Source organism: Mus pahari, chromosome 6 (genome assembly GCF_900095145.1).
Source record: "Mus pahari chromosome 6, PAHARI_EIJ_v1.1, whole genome shotgun sequence".
Taxonomy (NCBI): domain Eukaryota; kingdom Metazoa; phylum Chordata; class Mammalia; order Rodentia; family Muridae; genus Mus; species Mus pahari.
The window spans coordinates 84,820,206-84,844,981 of record NC_034595.1 but is presented as its reverse complement, the minus strand read 5'-3'; the positions used below and the strand labels follow the sequence as shown (position 1 = coordinate 84,844,981).

Genomic DNA, 24,776 nt, shown 5'->3' with positions numbered 1-24,776 from the left:
GCCCTCTTCTGGAGTGTCTGAAGACAGCTACAGTGTACTTACATATAATAAATAAATAAATCTTTAAAAAAAAAAACAAGGAAGAAAGAAAAAAAAAAAAAAAAAGAATCTAGCTCTTAGGGTCACCTGGAAGAGAGATTGTGCTGTGTACAAATTAAGAGTATTCATCAAGGGGCCGGAGAGATGGCTTAGCGGTTAAAAGCACTGACTACTCTTCCAAAGGCCCTGAGTTCAAATCCCAACAACTGCATGGTGGCTCACAGATCTGTAATGAGATCTGATGCCCTCTTCTGGTGTGTCTGAAGACAGCTACAGTGTACCTAACATAATAACTAAATCTTAAAAAAAAAAAAAAAAAAAAAAACCAGTTTTCCTCAAGGTCTGTACCCAATGTTGCTATCTAATGCTGGCTCCTTTATCCATCACAGATGGAAGAGAGTTGGGATTTATAGCATTGATGGTGTAGGGCCAACATTCTTGGGGTCCCTTTGTCTTCTGTGTAGTCTTGGGATCCTCAGGAACATCAGGGCTCCCTCTCCCTCTCCCCTCCCCTCCCCTCCCCTCCCGGGAGCAGCCTGGGTTACCCAGGCCCCCTCCTCTGGCTATCTCCGGAGCTGGACCCCTTTGAAGTGCTTGCAGGTCTATTTTGAGAGCAGAGTATCTCCCGCCTCCCCTCCTCTCTTCCTGTTTATGAAACCCTGATCCCTCCCGGATCCCTTGTGCTCCCCTGGCCTTCCAGCTTGGGCAGGATGTGACTCTGGGCTTTGGGGCGCCTCGGGCAGCCTCAGGTATTGAGAGACGCTTCTGTGGATGACCGGAACTGGCCAGACTACCTGCTTAGCGCCTGGGATGCATGAAGGGCCCTCTTCCATCAGCCTGCCCTGGGGAGAACCTGTGGTCTAAATAGAAAGAGGTTTTGTTTACAGTGTCTTTTCTCCATGGCCCATTTGGCTCCCGGAGACATCCTTCCACCAGGATGGCTTGAACCTTCATCTTGGCAGGGGAGAGGCAGAGACTGAGGTAGACAGTTTGCCTGGGAGCAGGTGACCTGCACAGACCAATTACCCCACTTCCCACAGGCCTTGCTGACACCACTCATTCTCAGCGTGGACCCTTTCTGTCCATCCCATGCCTGTTCATCTTCAAGACCCAGCTGGATTGTCTTCATCCAGACGATCTTCACCCTCAACCGTCTCTGCACCTCGGGGCAGCGACAGCATCTTAACTACGGCTCTGTAGCAGGACCGTTGTCTCCCACCTGAATAAAGCTGTCAGCCCTGTCCCAAGGAGAGACCAGTGTCTAAGGCTTGCAGGAATGCTTTGATGGAGGGCGGGGGTGGGGAGTCAGTGATGAGATGTGGGAAAGCTTTGGCTTCTCCTGCAGGCGCAGGTTTTTTAGTTTAACCTTTACTGTCCCCTGTTCCGTCCTTGTGGCCTGGGGCTGGTCACTTTCTTTCTGAGCCCTGTCTCCTTATCACTGAAATTGGGAAATGGTCCTTCCTTGGGTGCTGTGCCAAGCCCAGGCCTGGTGGACCTACATCAGCAAAGGCTGAAGGACCGAGTGCTTCCATGCTCATGTGACAGAAGGTTTAGTGCTCAGTGCTCCTTCTCTGGCCTGACCTGGTGCCTGGGACCAGCCCCTCCCTAGGATGCCTGGGCACAGCCAGCCTGCGAGGGGCACACTGCGAGACACACCTTCGAGGTCCTGCAGATTTTGCCAGCTGGGGAAGGGAGTGTCAGTGGCCCTTAGGATGAGCAACCAGCAAGTAGGCTTGACCATAGCAAGAGGCCCCGAGTGGAGGCCCTAGAGGACAAAGATCAGATGATGTGGCTCTAGGCTTTTCCTCCTGCTGCTCTGGGGAGGGCCAGGAATGTAATGGAGTCTCTCCTTCCCCTCATCAGAGGCTTCAGATCCTCACACGGTTCAACTAAGGAAATCCTGAAAGCATTTCCTTCTTCCCGTCCCTTCCGGTACCCTGGTAGCTACAGTGCTTCTTTCCCTGTTGATGGGGACTGGCGGGTTGAGGGAATCCTGGCAGAATCGCTCGTGGAGACTCTTCCGGCAGGCTGGGTGCCCCTGCCTGAAGAAGCAGTCAGCGCTTTGGTCTTGGGGAGGCGTCTTTCACAATTCCACAGGCTGTCTACCGCAGACTGTTATCAGAGCCCTGTGAGGACAGGGAAGGGGAAATGTGGGGTGCGTGAGGGGCCATGTGTTTCTGCACTGGGCTGTCTGGAAAGGGTTTCCGATCACCAGGCAGGGTGAATCTGTCAGTTCTGCGGGTGTGTTAGCATCAGGAGCTGAAGCCCTGGAGAAAGGAGTCGGCCTGGTCCCCTCCTGCTCCCAGGAGCCTCTTCATCATCTTCTTCTTCTTCTTCTTGGATCCTGACTTCTTGCCCATCCCAGGGCTTAGGAGTAGTGTGTCTGAACAGAAACAGGACCAGGCAGGGGTGCTGCCTGCTCTGATGGGGAAGGGATGTCTAAGTTCCTGGCTGGGTCAGCCAGACCAGCCTTGCAGACTTCTGTCCCATATGTCCTCGGAAAGCCCCTAGGGTATATATTTTCAAGTTCTGAATGCCTGTTGTGTGGGTATCTCATGACCTTGTGACTTGGGTCTGCTTTCCTGTCTTCACTCCCTGGGGGTCAGGAGACAAATAGCTATGCACCTTTGGGCTCTCCCTGAGCCCTAGCTGGGGTCTGCAGTGTCCCCCTCCTTAGCAGGGGAGCCTAACTCAACTTGAGTTCCTCCTTCCTGCAGAGAGGGAAGTGAGAAGGAGGGGAGCCGGGGACCCTGCCTTCTAGGCTAAAAAAAGCAGAAGTTGTAGGAGTCACAGGCCCCTCTGGTCACCAGCCTGAGCCCCACCATGCAAACACCTGCCGATTTCCCCAGGGTTGAGAGAGACTCCGGCTTCTGTCCCAGAAAGGTGAGGAGAGGGGTGGTTCATCTCCAGCAGTGTCTGTCAGCATGACTCCGCACAGAATAGGTTTGGAGGAAGCTCTTTGACCCCTGGAGTTTCCGGGTAGCTGCATCTGTCCCCAACCGGTCTACTCAGGCAGACAGCTCGGGGCTGAGGAGCAGATAGATCTCAGGGTGCGGTGATCAAGAATTGCCGTGTGGCCTTGGCCTGTGCACAGTCACTCTCGGGGCTGTGCCTTCTACCTGTTCCAACAGATTACTCTCTGGGGACTGGCTGGCCCTCGGTGTTCAGGGGTTTGATGGTGCAGCGGAGAGCCTGAGACTTTGGAATGGGAAGTTCTAGAGTGCTGTTAGGACGGACAGAGGGGCGGGCTTGGAAGGGCAGGAAGTGGGCTCTGGCTGACTTACCTGCCCACCCTTTCCTGCACTAACTGTAGGTTGCCGACTACAGTCAGACAGGACCCAGAGGAGGGACTTGGCTCAGGACAAGGCTGTCATTGGTTTGCCTTGAACCTGAACCCCCTGAACCCAGAGGGGTTAGAGGTTTTAGGGATATTTGGCTCAGAGTCCAGTTAAGAGATGGCTCTTTGAACGTCTCCGTCAGCCCTGGGGCTCCCTCGGAACTCCCTGGAAACGTTTGGAAGACCTCAGTTTGGGGCTGACCCCTGACCCGGTGCAGCTGCTGGGTACTGAGAGGCTGGCGGCTTAGGTTCCCTGCTCTCTCCCCACCCTGAGGACTCAAGAAAGAATCTGCAGCTCTGCCCTACTCTATCCTTTCCTGGGGACCCTGCCCTGCTACCTGCCTGGGTCTGCCCTGGACGCCTGTCAGCCTGTGGAGGTCTCAAATTCTGCCTGGCTCTCTGCTACCAGCTCTCGTTTTCTCTCTCTCTCTCTCTCTCTCTCTCTCTCTCTCTCTCTCTCTCTCTCTCGTTGGGTTCCAGACTCTGTCTCTAGTTGATAAGTGCCTGTCTTCATGAATTGAGCACACGATAAGTGTTGAGTGGCTTCTTCCTTCTGTCTCTGCATGTTCAGATGAGACTCTATCACAGAGACACGCGTCCCCTTCTGTATAGTGGATGTGCATTCTTGCCTTTGCCACTGGGTATAGGTCTCCCACCACCTCTGTTCATTGTATGTGCCTGTCTGTTTCGGTCTGTCGGGTAACGTCCCCAGACTATCTCTTGCTGGTTGCCAATACATCCTGCCTGTTGGGGATGAATGTATATATATTATATACACGTTGTGTATGTCTGTCTGTCTTGTCTGATGGGTGTCTGTCCTTGGCTGCCATTACGAGGTAGATGCTTGTCTCTGTCTACTGGGTACCTCGTCAGGTCCCTGTTATCTAGGACCTATCTGTTCAGCAGCTGGGTTGATATGGGGCTTTCGCTTTGTAGGAGGATGAAGGGGAGGGCCAGAGGGCAGACCTCAGGCCCCGGGGAGTGGGGGGAGAGAGAAGGGAACAGAGTGAGGGTGGATGGCTTGAGCTGGGAAACCACAGGCCCCGTCTGATTGGCTGTCTTGAGCCAGGCCCAGCCCCCACGCCTTCACCCTGCACATCCGCCGTGGGCCCAGCCACCTCCTTGGCAGCCCCAGTGGGTTGTTGCTTACCCTTGCCATGGTGCTGTGGCCCTGCCGGGCGGATGGAGCAGGACCCCAAACTGCCCCGTCTGTGGCTCAGGACCCTGCTCCCCTGGCTGCTTGGGAAACAGCGGTCCAGGATCAGCCAGACTCTGCCTGGCCCTGGCCCTGGCCCTGGCCCTGGTCCCCAGCAGGACTCGGTAAGTGGACCCGGATATCTGCTCTTGGCTTGGCAGTAGCCCCTAGAACAGGTGTTTGGGCAGCCAGTTTGGTCTAAGCTAGCTTTGGACTCTTCTGGCCCTGCTAGATGAAGACTGGACCTCGCCTGGACTTACTTCCTGGGGAAGTAGGGAGGCACCTCAGTGCTTCAGCGCAAGGCAGGCAGATTGGAGGGCCAGAGAGGTCCTAGATCAGCAGTGACCCAGTGCTTATCAGGGGAAGTTTGGTAGGGTATAGGGTTTCTGGCCGAAACTCAATTGCTCCAGATAGGCACTGAGAGGGTTGGGGGATGTCTGGCTGACTCTTGGGTCTCTGTGTACTTCAGTCTCATCCATACAACCAGAGAGTTTATCTCATCTTATCCTGCCTTACTTAAAAAAAAAAAAAAAAAAAAGGCCCTGCTCTACCTCCTCATTATGAGCTCAGATCTTACTTCCTATTGTGGCAAAAGCCAAACAGCTGGGGGAGGGGAGCCTTGAGGGAGGGCCTGAGTAGGTCCCTGCACCAGACGCAAACCTTGGTCAACGCATCCTGGCCATGTCTGTACCTCCCTTTGTGTCTGAGCACACTGGAGCATCCATGCCACAGGAACTGGGCCTCACCTGAGTTGATGCTCTGGTGGTTGGCCTTTGAGACACTGTTGGTACCCGTGAGCCTGACGGCTGTTGGGGGAGTGGTCTCCTGGGCCTGTTTCCGTCTGGTGGATGGCTTGGATAAGCTGTATGCCGTGTTGCCTGGGAAGGGCCCCATGTCTACAGAGGGGCCCACACCCACCAGCTCTGCCCCTCTGTCAGGATGAGGGCAACCTCAAGGAGATCGCCATCACACACCACGTCAAGGCTGGCTCAGAGAAGGCTGACCCATCCCAGTTTGAGCTCCTCAAGGTTCTGGGCCAAGGATCCTTTGGCAAAGTAAGTTCGAGTCCCTTATTGGGAGGGTATCACAGGTGGAATGTCAGGGGTTGCTTTGGAATGCACCAAAGGAACAGAGGGCAAGGGGGGTCAGGTCCCCTTGATCTACCCAGGGAGAGCTGAAGGTCACTTGGAGTCCCAGAGATCGTCTAGGTCATTGTGGAGGCTGGGAGCCAGTTGGGCCAGCCAGCCACCTCCCTCCCACCTCCCTCCTGATTTGTCCCACCCTCTGCCTTCTCAGGTCTTCCTGGTACGAAAGGTCACCCGGCCTGACAGTGGACACTTGTATGCCATGAAAGTATTAAAGAAGGCCACGCTGAAAGGTGAGTTAAAAGAACTTCCCTGGAAAGAACTGAGGCTGGGCTTAGGATGAGGGAGAAGCCCAGACTGCAGGGTTACGGAGCCGGTGAGGGAGGTGCCTCATTCCCAGGCGTCTCTGGCATGGTGGTGGAAGACAAGCCTACCTTCAGCTGCCCTTGCCTCCCCTTCTCCCTCCTCTAAAGCCAAGTAAAGGCCAGTGAGTGCCTAGACTGAAGTAGTGGGGGTGCGAGATAATCTAAGGGGGAGCGCTCTCTCCCCCCTCCTCCCCTGGGAGATTCAGACCATAGAGGGATAATGGGAGAGCTGGGCACTGGTGGCGTGTACCTTTGATCCCAGTACTCAGGAGACAGAGGCAGGTGGATCTCTGTGAGTTCGAGGCCAGCCTAGTTCTAGGACAGCCAGGACTACGCGGAAAAACCTTGTCTCAAAAAAGCCAAGAGAGGAGGAGGAAGAGGAGGAGGACAAGGGCATGAGAGGAGAGGCAGGCAGCCTGAGAGTGTAGAACCTGGGGAACCATAAGAGAAGATTAATGGGGGGCAGGGCCACAGAGTTGGATGACAGAGAGGTTCAGAATGGATCCCCAAGCTAAAGTCAAGGATTCTGGGGACTTAGAAAGTAGACGAGGACCGTTAGTAGTTGGCTGAGGGTCAGTTGACTCTGGTTGGTCTGGGAACCAATATAGCCAGAAATCAGGTGGAGCCTATGCTAAGCCCTAGCTGGAGGTCTAACAGGGAGAAAGGAGGGGCCAGTCTTAAGGTCTGATCTGTCCTTAGCCTATCAAAGGCTGTCAGCTGGATGACGGTAGCTTTAGTGGAGGCTAATAGTAGGATCATCCCTCAGGAGGGACTGTGGGAGTTGCAGGGGAGGAGGAAGATGCAAAGATGTGGCCCTGCTGTGAGGGGCTCATGGCCTGGTGGGAGAGGCTTTACCTGGCCTGGCAGTTGGGTATAGCAGGCTGTGTGCATGGATGTCCAGGCCAAGGAGTTGAGGGGTGTGCTGTGGATTTTTAGGGGTCAGATGAGGAGTCTAGGGGACACTCTGGGGACCAGGGCAGGACGTATGCCTTTGAAGGATGTTAGGAATTTACCAGAACAAGATGGTAAAGGAAGAAAGGAATCCCCCAGAAAGGAGGAACCACGTCCCTGCGGTGGCTGAAATGTAAGGTGTGTTTGAAAGTGCCTGGATTAGTTAAAACCGCACATGGCCCCTGCCACATCTAGTGAGAGAAATACAAGAATTAAAACAAATTAAGACGTGTCCTGACGGGAAACGCCGGCCTTGTGGGAGCCCAGAAGTCCCAGCCTGGCCTGCAGGGTAGGGGTACTTCCTGGAGGTTGTAGGGTCTGAACTTAGTCAACCAAAAACCTGTTGGTGGTCAGAATTTGCTTGCCATCTTTGTTTATCCCCACCCCCAACCAGACGTTCATTAAGTCCTGTAATTGAAACGCTTAGTGGAGGTAGAGGCGGAAGGATCAGAAGTTCAAGGCCAGTGTTGGCTACATCCTGACTTTGAATCAAGCCTGGCCTACATGATTGCTTGTCTCAAATAATCCTCCCCGTCAGCAAAGCAGAAGGAAAAGGAAATTAATAAAGCACGTGGAGAAGGTCTACTTAGGCCCTGAATCACATTTTAGTATTAAACTTAGGGATTGTTGCGGAGGATGAACAGGGACTTGATAGTGTGTGCTGAAGGGGTGCAGAGTCAAAGGCTGGGGACCTCAGAAAATCAGGCACTCTGGGGCACACGGTGCTCCGTGGCTGCAGGGCTTGGTGGTAGGTGAAGTTAGACAACTGGGCAAGACACAAGGATTATGCCTGGACATCTCCAGGAGACCAAGAGCCGGCTGAGGACCCAAAACGTTCTAGGGAAGAAAGAACCCAGCTGACTGTCCCAAGGGTGAGGGCATTCTGAGAGTGCCTGGAAGGCTGAGTGGAAAACCTCACCCAGAGGTGGGCTCTGGGGAGAGGCTGCGTTGGGTGGGTTTGAGTGACTTCTTTTCTTCTCTGGCTAGTGCGTGACCGTGTTCGGACCAAGATGGAGAGAGACATCCTCGCTGACGTGAACCACCCGTTCGTGGTGAAGCTGCATTATGGTGAGGTCACCGACCCTACCCAAGTGCCACTTGTCCCCTCAGTGTCCACCCTGGCCTACTGTAGGCTTGCTGCCTTCCTCGTCCCTTGTCCCACCTCTCAGGCCTGGCTGAGACAAGCTGGCACTGACCCAGCTGATTCTACGGTGGCTTTCTCCTCTCTTAGCCTTCCAGACTGAGGGCAAGCTCTATCTTATTCTGGACTTCCTGCGTGGTGGAGACCTGTTCACTCGGCTCTCCAAGGAGGTAAGCTAGCATCCCACTGCTGGGACGTGGCAGAGTCCCATCCTGAGGCCGGTGAAGAGCAAGGTGGTGCAGGCCTGTAATTTCCCGGCTCTGTTGGACAGTCGAGAAACGTCACCTGCTTCTGAGAGTTTCTCTCAGGATGCTCTGAGGGTGACTGGGCCTAAAGGTGGCCCTGCTGTGACTTCTGGTTGCTAAGGGATCCCTCAAATGCCTGAGAGAGTGGCGAGGGGTGTGCTGGCCAAGGGGAAGTGGCCCAAACCCACCCAGAACATTAAATAAAGATATAATACAAAGGACCCAGTAAAAAAGGGATCCAAACCTCATTTCTTTCTTTTTTTTTTTTTTTTTTTGGTTTTTTGAGACAGGGTTTCTCTGTGTAGCCCTGGCTGTCCTGGAACTCACTCTGTAGACCAGGCTGGCCTCGAACTCAGAAATCCACCTGCCTCTTCCTCCCAAGTGCTGGGATTAAAGGTGTGTGCCACCACCGCCCGGCCCGAACCTCATTTCTAAAAGACAAGATCATGAATACAATCCAACCTATGGGGAGAACCAAGCTTGGCCAGGCATTGTGACACAGGGTCTGTCCCTGTCCTTACAGGTATTTGGGAGGCTGAGGCAGGTGGTTTAGATTGCAGGATTCAGGCCTGCCTGAGCAATGAAAAAATATATGGTAGAGTTGTAAGTCAGTGGTAGAGTGTTTGTCTAGAATATACAAACACCTGATTCAGTCCCTGGGCACGGGAACCTCACACTTTCTAAAACAGCAGCGACAACAAGGAGCTGTTTATATAGGGACACACAGACAGACAGACAGACATGTGGACACATTCGTGTGCATTCAAAGGTCAGAGGACAACTTGTAAGAATTGATTCTCTGCTTCCAGCATAGGGGTTCCAGGACTTGGTGGCAAGAGTCTTTACCCATAGAGTCTCACTTTTTCAGAACCACACTTTCAGTATTTAAAACTCTAATGCTTAGCCGGGCCGCAGTGATGCGCACCTTTAATCCCAGCACTCAGGAGGCAGAGACGGGTGATCCCTGAGTTCAAGGCCAGCCTTGTCTACAGAGCAAGTTCCAAGTCAGCCAGGCCTGCACAGGGAAACCCTGTCTCAAAAATAAACAAACAGGGCTGGTGAGATGGCTCAGTGGGTAAGAGCACCCGACTGCTCTTCCGAAGTTCCTGAGTTCAAATCCCAGCAACCACATGGTGGCTCACAACCATCCGTAACGAGATCTGACTCCCTCTNCTGGAGTGTCTGAAGGCAGCTACAGTGTACTTACATATAATAAATAAATAAATCTTTAAAAAAAATAAACAAACATAAATAAATAAATAATGCGTAATTAGACAGTTCATTTTCATGATTCAAAAGAAAGGTATTTGCGGTAAAGTCTCGTCACCACACAGTCTCTTTTTTATTAGTTTCTATTTTAGCCTTTTTATGTTCCTTTCTGTAGATAAGCTCTGCCCATGTTCTGTATACATGTCCACCCCTCCTTTCTTACATGAGACGTATTTGAGCTCTTACACGAGCGTTTCCGCACACTGTTCTGTGCCTGGCCGCTCGTGTCAGTGTGTCTCTGACTGCTCTGCATCAGGATGTGAGCAAACTCCTTATTCTGCGTTACGGCTGCAGAGCGGCCCGTTTTCCCCAGGGGGAAGTGTTTATTCCAGTCTTTTATTCCTGGGTGTTTCCATTCTTCAGTTTCCAAACTCTAGCACCGTGATTGACTTGTGTATTAGAGAAAGATGCATTGCGTTGACTGTGTCCCCCAGGGTAGACCCTCAACACCAAGAGGCCCCGACTGCTCAGTAGCCTGACTCCCGGGGAGCCAGCTGACGGGTGTGTCTTTCCCTGTTGCAGGTCATGTTTACGGAGGAGGATGTGAAGTTTTACCTGGCCGAGCTGGCGCTGGGCCTGGACCACCTGCACAGCTTGGGCATTATTTACAGAGACCTCAAGCCTGAGAAGTGAGTGGAACCCCTGCCATGCCGCTGATCTCTCCCGGGCACAGGGACAGATCTTGGGCCCTTTTAGAACAGGGCCACTTGGGAGATGGTGTGGCGCTCCCAGGAATTTATCTCTCCTTGGAGCTGTCAGAGGGATGGGTAGTTGGCACAGGTTGTGGCCAACAGCAGGTTCACCTTAGGTAATTAGGAACTGCCTGGTCAGTACTGTATTACCAAAGGCTGCAGGGGAGCTGTGGACCCGGACTGGGTTTTTCTGTGTAGACCTGGCTGGCCTTGAATTCACCAAGACAGTCTTGCCTCTGCCTCTGCCTCTGCCTTTGCTGGGATTAAAGGCATGGGTAATGACTGTCACCCAGCTCTGAAGATCATTTCTCCACCCGCTCACCCTGGCGGTTTTGCATGCACTGTCTTCCATGCTGTGTTGAGAGCTGGGATAGACTCTGGTGGTAGAGTTAGACACACCCCAAGTCAGGCCTTGTGGTACTCAGCTGCTAAAGAGACCGAGTCCAGGAGTTCAAAGCCAGCCTGTGCAATGTAGTAGACTTGAAAGAAAGACAAGTTCCCCAGCCATTCAAACCTTGTGACTAAAGGAGTTACTTTCCTGAGCCTCCATCCTTCCACTTTTCGTTGGGTAAGAGCCCAAGTCTCGCCACCCCATGGTTACCACTAGAACCTGCACAGTGCCTGCAGCCAAGGATCCCTGACTGCTATCTCTCTGTTACAGTATCCTTTTGGATGAGGAGGGCCACATCAAACTCACTGGTGAGTGAAGGGCGCCTGCGCCTTTGGGCTCTGGGGGAGGATGAACAGGCTTTGTCTGATAGGTCTCAGCTGATGGCTGTGTTTCCTAGGAGACAACGCCAGTAACAAAGCCTGGGCCTTGTTACTTAGTTATTTTTGTGTGTGTATGGAGGTTTTGCCTGTATTTGTATCTGTACCTCATGCATGTGTTGCCCAAGAAGCTAGAGTCTCCTGCACCTGGTTGTTAGCCATCATGTGGGAGCTGGGAATTGAACCTGGGTTGTCTGGAAGAACAGCTGGTGTTCTTAACTGCTGAGCTATCTCTCGAGGCTCCCTAGGTCGCAGCGCAGACGTAGCTCTCACTGACAACCTTGGGCAAATCCACTTGGGCTTCAGCTTTCTCCTGGTACCACAGAAGTGATGCCTGGCTCCGGTCAGAGGAGCTAAGTGTGGTAGCAGTGGGCGTGGCAGGGGTCCTAGAAGTGACTTCTCTGCCCTCCATGCTGCAGACTTTGGCCTGAGTAAGGAGGCCATAGACCATGAGAAGAAGGCCTACTCCTTCTGCGGGACAGTGGAGTACATGGCGCCCGAGGTTGTCAACCGCCAGGGTCACACCCACAGTGCAGACTGGTGGTCCTATGGGGTGCTGATGGTGAGTGTCCAGGCTCTGGACTCAGTTTCCCCTTACTGAGAAAAGTCAGCTCACCCTCTCCTTGTCTCTCAGCTGCACCCTGTTGTCCTTTCCTTGGAAGAGCCTCGGGCTTTAGTCCACCTGCCTGAAGTACCACCCTTCACCTAACCTGGGGACTCTCCTCCGCTTCCTTCCTCTGGCTTTAGTGCTACTCCTGGATTCTAGGTTGAGATGGGGGCAGAGGCAGGCACAGGCCTTGCTGCAGCTAGACTGTAAAGTCTTACCCGGCCAGCAAGAATCCCCGGGACTGAAGCAGGGAAGCCTGGGAAGGAGGGGAGGGACGTGTGGGAGACAGAGAACAAGACCACACCTATGTTTCCTCTTCCCCGCAGTTTGAGATGCTGACTGGCTCCCTGCCCTTCCAGGGGAAGGATCGGAAGGAGACCATGACCTTGATCTTAAAGTAAGCACCAACACTGCCCTGGCCCTCCAAGTTCTCCCTAATCCCACCCCAGTTGCAGGGCCTTTTCCCTGTCTGCAGACCCTTGCTGTCTGCCAGGGCCAGTGGGAAGTGTCCTTAATGTCTCTGGGAGGTGAATTAGTGGTTGGCTTCTCGGGGCTGAGCTGGAAAAAGAGACCTGGACAAAGGAAAGGGGCTCTGGGACTCCTGGGTGGGGCTCAGCCCTGATGAGACCTGTGGCTGTTCCAGGGCGAAGCTAGGCATGCCCCAGTTTCTGAGCACGGAAGCCCAGAGCCTCCTGCGGGCCCTGTTCAAGAGGAATCCTGCCAATCGGCTTGGTAAGCAACCCCAGCTCAGGGGAGGGGACATGGCAGTGGGGAACAGGGTTTAGCTGCAGCCTAGGCCACAGGGCCACATCTGGGACTGAAAGGAGCTGTTGTCCTTTGTGTGAGCAGACAATGCTGCTGGCCACCCTATTTTCTGGTTCCATGTATGGTGCTGGGAGGGTGACCTGTGTGTGGGGAAGGCAGGAACTGAGTCATTCATACCCCCTCAGGGACAAGGACACAGGCCCCCACACAGCTTCTCTGCCAAGGTTGCTGGCTCAAGGGAAGGCGCAGGAGTTTAGGAGGGAAAAAGGCCTCAGGCCTAGCTGTGTCTGTCCCCGCTGCCCGGCACCCAGCAGTTACTGTAAACATTTGCTGAATGATTGAATACAGTTTATGAGCCTGTGCTATGGCAGGGGACCCCACCTTTCTGTCAGTGGAGATGGTGGTCCTGCCCTGGCTCTCAGGGATCTTTGATCAGAGAAGGGCGTGCCTGTTGTGCAGTGGCTTATACAGGGGAGTATGCAGTGGCATGTGAAGTGGTGTATGCAGTGGAGTATATTGTGGAGTATACAGTGGAGTATGCAGTGGTGTATGCAGTGGAATATACAGGGGAGTATGCAGTGGCATGTGAAGTGGTGTATGCAGTGGAGTATACAGGGGAGTATGCAGTGGCATGTGAAGTGGTGTATGCAGTGGAGTATATAGTGGAGTATACGGTGGAGTATACAGTACTTGCCTGAGTTTTTTGGATGCTGGCTTTATCTGGATCACAAACAGCTAAGGTCCAGACCAGGTCCCTGGGTTGAATCGGATGAGCGTTTGTCTCAGGGATAAAGACAGGAGGTGGTGGGAAAGGAAGGGCAGGGGGGCTGTGGCGGGAGTGGATGGAGGCCTTGTTAGATCTCAAAAGAAGTCCAGCTTCTGTCAGGATTGATGCTTGGAGAAGTTTCCTGGCCCCTTCTTCCTCAGTACACAGGCAAAAGCTCCTCAATGTAGAAAGTACTGAGCGGGCTCCAGGCTTCAGGGTGCAGGTACTGATGCAGAACAGGGTGAGCCCACGCTGCCCTCCACGGTAGCAGCCGGTCCAGAGCCTGGGAGACAGAATGGGTGTCTGAAGTTGGCTTCATTTGGCTTCTTTCAGGCTCAGGCCCTGATGGGGCAGAGGAAATTAAGAGGCATATCTTCTACTCCACCATTGACTGGAATGTGAGTGCCCGTGCCCTGTGATGGACGCAGGAAGGGTGGGGGAGGGGCCCCTGCCAACCGTGGCCTCAGCTGTGGGAGACAGCAGGTGAGCCGCCCCGTAGCATCCCTTGGAGGGGCGGCTTCGCGCCCTTGAAGGCTGCTCTCCCTTGCTGTTTGTTATCCACGGAGCAGCATAGCTTCCTGTCGGGGCTGCTAGCAGGCTGTGGGGTCACCATGGTGATCAGAGCATACACCCCACCTTGCAGAAGCTCTACCGGCGTGAGATCAAGCCCCCTTTCAAGCCGGCTGTGGCCCAGCCCGACGACACATTCTACTTTGATACTGAGTTCACGTCGCGCACACCCAGGGGTACGTTCCCGACCTGGCTTGTCTGTCTCGGGCTGGATAGCCAATCTTTGGGGGAACCCTGGGCTCCAGAGGTGATGGAGGATTCTGGAAACCCAGGTGTGTGGGTAGATAGGCGGTAATTGGCCCTGTGGGCTTCACGCTCCGTCCTGACTTCACGCTCCGTCCTGACTTCACGCTATGCCTCCCTGGGGTTCTGTGGGCTGCTTTGTTTCTCGGTGAGGGACTGAAGTGTGAGGGTGGTTTAGGCCACAACAGGAAAGTCAGGCATCTTCCAGCCCACTGGGACCACTAAACACACAAGGCCTGCGCTTGCATCAGGCCTGAGGAATCTGACCTGACAGACCTGTGATGGGGAGGCTCCGGAGCGGCAGAGCAGAGGGGACCGTCCCCACAGGCTGAATGAGCTGGGAACCCTGACATCCAGCCAGATACTGCCAGTGGGTGGGGAGGTGTGTGTTAGTTCTGAGGCATCTTCTTAGAGGGTGATTGTTCCCTCTGTGTAGCTTGCATGCCATTGTTGACCGGAAGCGCAGCACTTCTCAGCTGTCTGTCTTCTGCTTAGTTATCTGCCAAGTCCATACCAGGTGCCTGCTCTGTGCCAGCCATAGTGAGAATGGTGGATTGTAAACAAGACAGAACCATGTAGCTCAGGCTGTCGGGGGGAAGGATTTTAGAGGGTCAGAGGAGCGACATCAGGTAGCTTTCTCAGAGAAGGGAATACTAGCTAAGACTTGAATGATGGACAAGGAGTGGGTTATCTAATCCAGAAGAACGGCGTGTGTAGTGACACCGAGACACTTTTGAGTGTGTGGAGTTCATCGGGACTGAGTTCCCAAAGGGGAGAAACGAGGCTGAGGCCATGTGGATCTCACTTGCCAGACTTGGGGGTGGGGAGTGGGGTGGGGTGAGCAGTCCCCTGATGAGTGTAGAGCACAGGTGGCCCCAGGCTTCTTGGTTGGAACTGTCCCTCCAACTGTGCTGAGAATAGGCCTAAGAGGGGGTGGACCTGAGGTGGGAGGGTGGGAGGAGGCATCCTGGGCCTGGCCTGAGCGTGAGGCTGGGTGTGGGGCTCTTAGAGTCCTCACGTGACAGGTCTAGACCAGTCTAAGCACGTGTTGGTTTGCTTATATTGTGTTTGTTAATTGATTATTTGGAGCTTTTGAGACGGGATTTCTTTCTGTGGCTCAGGCTAGCTTAGAACTCTCTGTGTAACCCAGTCTGGCCTCCATCTGGAGCAATCCTGACTGCCTTCTGAGGGCTGAGATGGCAGGCACATGGCGTCATGCACAGCTACGCATTCATCTAGTATGTGGATGAAAAATGAGGTCAGAGGAGACCATGGCTCCTCCCAAAGCACAGAGGGGATTTTTATTGTAGATATAGGGGAGAAGGCAGGCAGACGGAAGATTCCTGATGGAACATGGCGGGCAGACTAAACTGGACCATGAGAGGGGGTGGGGGGAGAACAAGAGAGGAGCCGGTGACCAAGAGAGGTGGCCTGGGTCAAGAGACCAAGAGACCAGAGTAGCCAAAATAGCTGAGTTCTACAGGATCAGGCTGAGGCAAGAGAAGAGGAAGCCCGGCTACGGCCACGGGAGGGAGAGGTTTAGGCTGAGTGCCTGGGTGGAGAGCCCTGGGAGGAGCCACAGGTCCTAAGACTTGTCCCAGGTTTCTTGGAGATCTAACAGTGAATGTGTTTGTGTTTCTTTGTGATGCTAGAAATGAAACCTACTTTGTCCGACGTAGGCAGGTGCTATACCACTGAGCCACACGTTAACAGATAGGCAAAGGCCTGGGAGATATAAGCCGTAAACATGTTCCCTCCAGGGCTGCCTGCTGAGGTAGGCCACGGTCCCAGCAGTCTCCCCGTCCCGGACTGCAGGGCATCAAGAGTCCCCCCTCACGCCCGTGTCCTCTCCGTGACAGATTCACCGGGAATCCCTCCCAGCGCTGGTGCCCATCAGCTGTTCCGGGGCTTCAGCTTCGTGGCCACTGGTCTGATGGAGGATGACGGCAAGCCTCGGACCACTCAGGCCCCCCTACACTCGGTGGTACAGGTGAGGGAGGTGGGCCCTGCTGCTCAGTTGCCCTAAACAGAAGAGCTGAGAACACCGGCCACGGAGCTGGCTGGTCAGGCCCTGGGAACCAGACAACCTCCATTCTCTTGGAGCCTCACAGTGCTCACATGGAAACTCGCTGGTGACTATACACAGTCCTTGATGCCTGTGAGTGGCTAAAAACAGATAGACACTTCTTAACGTCAGAGCTCATGGCCTGCCTGGGCTTGGCTTACAAGTTGACCAGACTCTGGAGGAGACACTCAGCCCATTGCAGAGTAAAAACAGAGGCTCAGAGAGGGGCAGACTCACGGCTGAGGCCACACGGATCAGATGACACTTAGCCCCTGTGACTGTCTGTCTTTTTGCCGCCATGCCACCTCTGCCGAGCCAAGGCCTGATGTTAGGGATGACCCCTGCACCGTAGCACCCAGGGTCAGGCTGACTCGTGTCTCCTGCAGCAACTCCACGGGAAGAACTTGGTTTTCAGTGACGGCTACGTAGTAAAGGAGACGATCGGCGTGGGATCCTACTCTGTGTGTAAGCGCTGTGTCCACAAGGCCACCAACATGGAGTATGCTGTCAAGGTGAGCCTCCGAACCACATCTCAGCTAAGGCTGCTGGGTTCGGGGTAAGGCCAATGTACCTGTGGCAAAACTGTGGGGAGTGTCTGTGGACAGTGACAGGTGAACAGCTGCTCAGTTCTCCCTGGTCCTGTAGTATGGCTTCCATAACAATACAAAGAGGCTCAGAGTTGGGCGAGGTGGCGTACGCCTTTAATCCCAGCACTCGGGAGGCAGAGGCAGGAGGATTTCTGAGTTTGAGGCTAGCCTGGTCTACAAAGTGAGTTCCAGGACAGCCAGGGCTATACAGAGAAACCCTGTCTCAAAAAAAACAAAACAAAAAAAAAAAAAAAGAAAGAGGCTTGGACCATGGGCCTTGGCCCTGACATTGCCATGGTCTTCTGTTCTCTTCAGGTCATCGACAAGAGCAAAAGAGATCCCTCGGAAGAGATTGAGATTCTCCTGCGGTATGGACAACACCCCAATATCATCACCCTAAAAGATGTGAGTGCACCCTGAAAGATGTGAGTGGGGACGGCATCATCGAAGCCAGGTTACGGCTGGAAATCCCAGCTGTAGGGTTTGACTGAGGCACCCCATGTTTTTTACTTCGGGGCCTCCTCCTAGCACATGTGAAAGGAGGCAGGGGTCCCTGAGCCCTCCCCTGAGGACTGCCGCGTTCTCTGACCATTACCGATGAGGTCAGCGCCCACCGTCCAGCAAGGTGGGAGCCTAGACAGGTGGTGGGCCAGTGACGCGTGGCAGAACCCAGCCCTGAACTTGCTTGTCTGGAGAGCGATGAGGGCCGCAGGCTGATGGCGAGGTCTCTGGCAGGTGTATGATGACGGTAAGCACGTCTACCTGGTGACAGAGCTGATGAGGGGCGGCGAGCTGTTGGATAAGATCCTACGGCAGAAATTCTTCTCAGAGCGGGAGGCCAGCTTCGTCCTGTACACCATCAGCAAGACTGTGGAATACTTGCACTCTCAAGGGGTAAGTCTCCATTAGGGGGCTTCAGGGTATCCAAGGCAGAATACAAGAATCGGCTGGCTCAGGAGCAACAGCCTCACATTGCCAGTCAGAGGGGACTACGGGTGGGTAGGTGACTGGCTGTAAGAAGAGAGATGAGGCCAGACTCAAGACCATTTGTCCAGTACTTATGGTGTACAGCACACCAAGCCAAGTTTAATTTAAGAGAAAGTCTTCTTTGTTCTTTCATTGGGATTTCCACAAAATCCTGAATTAGATGTTTGTTTGATTGACTGAATGACCTGTCAAGTCCCTGGCACTTGACAGGTCAAAAGTCTGAAGGTTGGAGCTGTGCCATCTTTTCCCCCCAGGATCACACAACTGGGGAAAATGGTGACTGGAAGTTGCAAGGAGGGGTAGATTTCTGTTTGGAAGGTGCTAAGAGAGAGAGAGTGAGTAGGGATGAAGAACAGGGTGTGGCTTTCTTTGTTGATGTTGCCCTGTGGGTAAACTGAGGGGGGGGGTTAAAGTTCCTTATGGTTGTGAGTTACCTCGTGGCTCTCTATGACTGAGGTGATGTTTGGGGAAACATCTGATCAGACAATGAAGGGTTAAGAGTGATGGCAGCCTGGTGTCATGTGCCTTCAATCCGAGCACTCAGGAGGCACACGACACGAGGAGATGAATGTTTGAGGTCTAACTAGTGAGACCTTATCTCCAAAGAGGAGAAAAAGTATAGGAAGTCAGACATGGCGGTAATCCTAGCACTTGAGAGGCCAAGGGAGGAGGGAGCATCCCAGGTTGGAGGACAGCCTTGGGTATGTGCCACCACTATGTCACACATGCATGAGTATATGTGTGGGGGCTTGCATTTGTATAGGCAAGTATGTGGGCAGGTATGCATACACGTGTGCCCGAATGTAGAGATCAGAGGTTGACGTTGGGTGTTGTCCGTAATCACGCTGCACTGTATATATTGAGGTGGAGTCTCTCATTGATCCAGGATTGTGCTAACTAGCCCAGCAATTCATTTTAGAATCCCTGACTCCACGTCCTAAGTGGTAGGATTACAGGTAGCGTGCCCTATCTGCCCAGTGTTCACATAGATGCTAAAGATCTGAACTGTAGGGCTGGAGAGACGGCTCAGCAGTTAAGAGCACTGACTGCTCTTCCAGAGGTCCTGAGTTCAAATCCCAGCGACCACATGGCTGCGCACAACCATCTACAATGGGGTCTGATGCTCTCTTCTGGTGTGTCTAAAGAGAGCAATGGTGTACTCATATATAATATAAATAATTCCTTTTTTTTTTTTTTTTTTTTTTTGAGACAGGGTTACTCTGTGTAGCCCTGGCTGTCCTGGAACTCACTTTGTAGACCAGGCTGGCCTCGAACTCAGAAATCTGCCTGCCTCTGCCTCCCGAGTGCTGGGATTAAAGGCGTGCGCCACCACACCCGGCAATAAATCTTTTAAAGAAAAAAAAAAAAAAGATATGAACTGTGGTTCCCAAGATTACATGGTTCCCTATTTCGCTCTCTATTGCTCTGGCAAAAGCAGCTCAGGGAGGGGAAGGTTTATTTGGGATATACTTCCCAGGCCATGGTCCAATTGAGCGAAATCGAGGCAGGAATCTAGAGGCAGGAAATGAAGTAGAGACCATGGAGAAGCACTACTGACTGATTTGCTCACTGTGGCTTGTTTGGCTTGGGCGCGCGCGCGCGCGCGCGCACACACATGCACACACACACTTATTTCTATCTGTTTATTTATTTAATGTGTGTGGGTGTTTTGCCTGTACTCCACATTGAGTTCTCTAGTGCCTGCACTGGCCAGAAGAGGGCATCAGCTCTCCTGGAGCTAGATTACAGACTGTTGTGAGCTGCCCTGTGGGTGTGGGAATCAAACCTGGGTGCTCTGGAAGAGCGGGCAGTGCTCTTAACTGCTGAGCCATCTCTCCAGCCCCAGCTTCCTTTCCTGTTTTTTGTTTGTTTGTTTGTTTGGTTTTGGTTTTTGGTTTTTTGAGACAGGGTTTCTCAGCGTAGCCCTAGCTGTCCTGGAACTCACTCTGTAGACCAGGCTGGCCTCGAACTCAGAAATCCACCTGCCTCTGCCTCCCGAGTTCTGGGATTAAAGGTGTGCGCCACCACACCCGGCTTCCAGCTTCCTTTCTTTATATAACCCAGGACTATGCACCAAGTGGGCTACACAGAGAAATCCTGTCTCCAAAAACACAAAACAAAAAATGGTGTGTGCATAGGAGCACAGGTGCACATTGGGGGCCAGAAGAATGCAGGTGTGAGCCACCAGACGTGGGGCTGGGAACCACACTAGTCCTCTGGAAGGGCACAAGACCTCCTGACCATCTCCTCAGCCCTGGTCTGTTTTGAACTGCCTCAAAACAAACACATGTAACAGGAGTCGCATGCAGTTCGTTTCCTTCTGAATGGCCACACGAACAGTATTGACACGATTTGTAAATACCTATAGCTAAGGACTTTTTGTTTTTGAGACAGGGCTTTATATAGCCTGGACCTTTAATTCTAGCACTGAAGAGGCAGGGGCAGACAAATCCCTGTGAGATTGAGGACAGGCTGGTCTACTTAGCGAGACCTCATCTTCAAATGCGTGTGGCCTCATCCACCTGGGCCCTGTTTCTGAACTGAATTACAATTTGCATAAAGTGTACACCAGTGTCATCTGCCGTGCGACACTTTCCTGTGGTGAGCCACTTCTGTGCATAAGAGATCTGTAGCTCCCTTGGAATATCTCAGGTTTAAATCTCCTGTTTCCTGGTAGCATGGTTTGTGTTTTGTTGTAACAAACATCACACCTGTGTTTCCTGTAAGCTAAAGCTGGTCACAGCTCCTGTAACCCTTGAAGTACCATGCCTTGCCACTGACCCTGTTCTGTGCTTATTGATCATCGGGAGAAAGGGTCTTTTTAAATTTTTACTATTAAGCCTGTCTCGAAAAACAAAAACAAAAAACAAAACAAAACAAAACAAAAAAATTTACTATTGTTGTGATTGTTCTTACTACTTTGTTTTTCAAAATGGGGGTTTCTCTGTGTAGCCCTGGCTGTCCTGGAACTCACTCTATAGACCAGGCTGGCCTCGAACTCAGATCCATCTGTCTCTGCCTCCCGAGTGCTGGGATGAGAGGTGTGCTGTATCACGCCCTGCTTTTGTTTTTATTAGTTTTGAGATAAGGTCTTACAATATAACCTAGGCGAGCCTAAAACTTGCTATGTAGCCCAGGCTAGTTGTGAAGTCACAGAGATCCACCTGCCTCAACCTTCCCAGAGCTGGATTATAGACATTATAGCTCCTGTACCCAGCTGGAATACTTAGCTATTGCAGGCCACTGAACTTCAAGGAATTCTAGTTTCCTTGGTTTTTAACTTGACTATATCCATAGAGGAAGAACTAGAAAGAGGGCTTATGACCATGTCAAACCATTGGCATCCAGTTCCATGTTTTAGTGACAGGGTGGAAGTGGAGGGTCATGATGTCCTCTGCTCATACCTAGGGACAAAGCTTCACAGTCCCTGAGCTAGTTCCGTAGGACAGTTGGGCTCTCATTTGTACTTAGAACAGGTTCTTTCACAGGACCATTTGGTGCTATGGTCTGTGTTGGGCATTCTGCTACAAAGCAATAAAGTGGGTTGGGGGCTGGGGCAGACAGCCAGAATCACTTGTCGACTCAGTGGGACATTGTACTTGATCCTGCGTGGCATCCACAGACACAGACTCATATTTCCCTGATAACACAGGCCAGATGGGAGCCATGCCATCTCATTGGGAGACCCTCGTGTTGAGGATTTATCTTTTCAGAGTATTTGAATCTATTGTTTTACTAAACTTGGCAAAAATTGTCAGTGTTAGATTGTGTATAACTTACTAAGGGAATTCTTACACATTTGTTACTTAATAATTTAGTATGTGGGGCTGGAGAGATGGCTCAGTGGTTAAGAGCACCGACTGTTCTTCCAAAGGTCTTGAGTTCAAATCCCAGCAACCACATGGTGGCTCACAACCATCTCAAGATCTTGACGCCCTCTTCTGGAGTGTCTGAAGACAGCTACAGTGTACTTACACATAATAAATAAAAATAAAAATAAATAATTTAGTATGTATGGGAGTGTATGCCATGGCGCATGTCAGAAGATAACTTGTGGAAGACAGTTATCCGCTTCTGACATGTAGGGATCGAACTCAGGTCATCAGACTTGGCTGCAGCGCCTTTGCCAACCCAGCCCTCTCAGAGGCCCCAGAATCCTTTTATAAGAGGGAGCTTTACCTTATAAGCAAAGCTTAAGTTTGCTTGCCATGTGGGTTTTGAATGGTTGTGTTTGAAGTGGCTTCGGTCTCTTATGTGGTCAATGCAGGCAGACTAATATTTAACCACATCAGGTCAGAGCATTAATATTTCCTTCTCCTGTCTTGGTAATACTGGTTCAAGATCCCCCCTTAGCACCTTTGGCTCAATTATAGAATGCTTGTCTGGTATACTGGATGCTCCGGATTCTATCCACAGTACTAAACTCACACACATAGACTTAACTGTAACCCCAGGTTTCAGGAAGCTGAGACAGGAGGATCATGAACTTGAAAGCACTCTGGGCTGCTCTCTGCCTGGACTATATAAAAAGACCTTGTCTCAAAAACCAGAAAGCATAGCGCCATCACACGCCTTTAATCCCAACACTCAGGAGGCAGAGGCAGGCGGATCTCTGTGGGTTCAAGGCCAGCCTGGTCTACAGAGTGAGTTCTAAGATGGCCACGGGTATGAGAAGGCAAAATTGAGTTAGTGAATAATCGGTGAGGAGCCTGAAGCTTAGACAAGGACCTGAGTTCAGAACAAGAGTCTCCCAAACGCACCGGGCCCTGAAGACGCCACCTTTGGGAATGGCCTTTTCCAGATTCTAGGGGCCGCTGATGCAGACACGGGTGCTTTTTTTTTTTTTTTTTGGTTTTTGGTTTTTCGAGACAAGGTTTTTCTGTGTAGCCCTGGCTGTCCTAGAACTCACTTTGTAGACCAGGCTGGCCTCGAACTCAGAAATCTGCCTTCCTCTACCTCCCAAGTGCTGGTGGTGCATGCGCCACCAACGCCCGGCTTGATACTTTTTTTTTTTTTTTTTAAGGTGTTTGCAGGGGCTCTGTAAGTTGGTTTGGTGTCTGAAGCTGAGAATCCACAGACGCTGAAAGGGTTGACGCGGGGCCAGATCCAAGACACCTCTTGTTTAATAGCATCTGTTTATTGAAATGTCTCATAAACACAACGTGACGCACCAGTCACAATGCTGGTCCATTTCCTGGCAGTGAACACACCCCGTTCCAACTCTGACATCAATACACAAAGCCTTTCCCATCTCCCTGCAGAGCTCGCCCGCTCACTTCTCTTTTCTTCTTGGTCGTTGTTGTTGTTGTTGTTGTTGTTGTAGTTTTGGTAGTGATTTGGGAGGTTTGGTTTTGGGGTGGTTTTTTGGGTTTTGTTTGTTTGTTTGTTGTTGGGTCTTTGGTATGAAGCAGGAAAGAGCCTTACTGCGTACCCAGGTTAGGAGTGGCAGCATTGCAGCCTTGTGTGGCCACTCCGAGCTAGGTTCATTTTGCCTGCCTGCCTTCCCGCCATTCACCTTGTTGTGGGCTGCAGTTTCTGTTGCTGGATTGAATTCCACAGTGTGGATTGTGCAGTGAATTCTTCTTACCTGCCAACAGACACTGGGAAGTTGCCGGGTGTTTCCTGCCACAGATGATGTTGCTATGACAAGCCAGGGCGTGGCTTTGGGGAGATGTTTGCACCCCTGTTTTGTTCTTTGGTTTGTCACTGCTTTACTCAGACAGGGTTTCTCTGTATAGCCCTGGCTGTCCTGGAACTCACTCTGTAGACCAGGCTGGCCTCCAACTGAGAGCTGTGCCACCGCTGACTTGTTTTAAGTGTTTATGTGAGTGTGTGGAAGCAGAGGCCAGCTGAGCATTAGCTTCTCCCTCTGCCCTCATTCCTTTCAGGAAAGGTTTCTCCTTGAATTTTGGGCTTATATTTTCTCAGCTAGACTGGAAGCCAGGAAACCACAGCAATCCTCCTGCCTCGTCCCTGTCAAAGCTGGGCTTCCATCTGAAACCACTATGGGGTTACCATGACAAACACCCACCACTGTCCCAAGCCCTGAGTTAAACATCCTAGACCTTCCTATGACCCTGGGCCCTGAACACGTGTCAGTCCCATTTTACAGGCAGAGAGCTGAAGGCCACACAGCTGTGGCGGTGAGGCCAGGCTTCCCTCCCCGGTCTCCAGGAGGGGTAGGCTTTTGTTCTGAGGTTGATGTCGTAAGGTTTAGTGAGGTTGGCTGCCTTTGAGAACACAGGGCCTGAGTTACTACATGGTGACTGTCACCTCATCCCCAGAGCCGTGTTTAGTCTGGTTGCCATGGTTCTCACTCCGTCTTCCCACTCATGCCTTCCTAGCCTGCTGTGTCTTTCTGTGACAGTGTGCACACCTGGTGGCCAGGCAGCAGTGACTGGAGCTTTTCTGAGCTGTGCTCCACCCCACTCCGTTCCAGCTATATCAAGACTCCATTCCTGTCAGAGGGTTACTCATTTCTTTATGTTGCTAGGGCAGGGTCAGATCACAAACTTCCCTAATGTCTGTTCCCCAAATGTGTCCTTTGTGTACAGTAAAACTGGGAAGGTCCCGAAATGGTTAGCACTGAGTTCAAGTCCTGCCCGTTTCTCACAAGTCAGGGTTTCTCTTGGGGTCTCCTCTGTAAAATGCCACCTGCCTACTTACTGAAATGTGGTGAGTGGCCCCAGTGTCACCATGATTGTGAAGTGACGTTTTGAAAAGGCTTATTTATATACGTGTCTGTGAGATTATATGTGTATGTGGTAGGGGTGCATACGTGAGTGTACCTCTGGGCGGCCAGAACAGGATGTCAAGTGTCCTGTTACTGGACACCTGCTCTGTTAAGGTAGGGTCTTACCCTCAGCCTGGAGCTCACATTTTCTTGGCTAGGTTAGAAGGCAGGAAGCCCCAGCCACCAGTGATCCCCCTGCCTCTCCACTTGGAGGCGGGGCTACTGACGCAGGGCGCACCTTTCTTTCTTTTTTTTTTTTTTTTTTTTTTTTTTTTTCGAGACAGGGTTTCTGTCAGGGCACACGTTTCTTCTGTAGGTTTTTGGGGTTCAAAATCTGCTCTGGCCGGGCATGGTGGTGCACGCCTT

At 52.1% G+C, this 24,776-nt stretch overlaps 1 protein-coding gene across 3 annotated transcripts in view; it reads left to right on the top strand.

Moving 5' to 3' along the window:
- The window catches only part of Rps6ka1 (ribosomal protein S6 kinase A1), a 41,763-nt gene that overhangs the window by 11,344 nt on the left and 5,643 nt on the right, over positions 1-24,776 (top strand). Inside the window, exons 1-16 of one of the 3 annotated variants that reach the window (XM_021200900.2) lie at positions 2,762-2,922; positions 5,510-5,626; positions 5,868-5,949; positions 7,960-8,040; positions 8,204-8,283; positions 10,150-10,256; positions 10,981-11,018; positions 11,507-11,649; positions 12,021-12,091; positions 12,338-12,426; positions 13,559-13,623; positions 13,869-13,971; positions 15,898-16,028; positions 16,490-16,615; positions 17,006-17,095; positions 17,426-17,584. In XM_021200900.2, the coding sequence (XP_021056559.1) occupies positions 2,863-2,922; positions 5,510-5,626; positions 5,868-5,949; positions 7,960-8,040; positions 8,204-8,283; positions 10,150-10,256; positions 10,981-11,018; positions 11,507-11,649; positions 12,021-12,091; positions 12,338-12,426; positions 13,559-13,623; positions 13,869-13,971; positions 15,898-16,028; positions 16,490-16,615; positions 17,006-17,095; positions 17,426-17,584 (1,542 nt within the window). In that variant the 5' untranslated portion in view covers positions 2,762-2,862. Of the gene's footprint in view, positions 1-2,761; positions 2,923-4,447; positions 4,697-5,509; positions 5,627-5,867; positions 5,950-7,959; positions 8,041-8,203; positions 8,284-10,149; positions 10,257-10,980; positions 11,019-11,506; positions 11,650-12,020; positions 12,092-12,337; positions 12,427-13,558; positions 13,624-13,868; positions 13,972-15,897; positions 16,029-16,489; positions 16,616-17,005; positions 17,096-17,425; positions 17,585-24,776 lie in introns of those variants that run through there. The other 2 variants (XM_021200897.2, XM_021200898.1) reach the window with 2 other exon arrangements.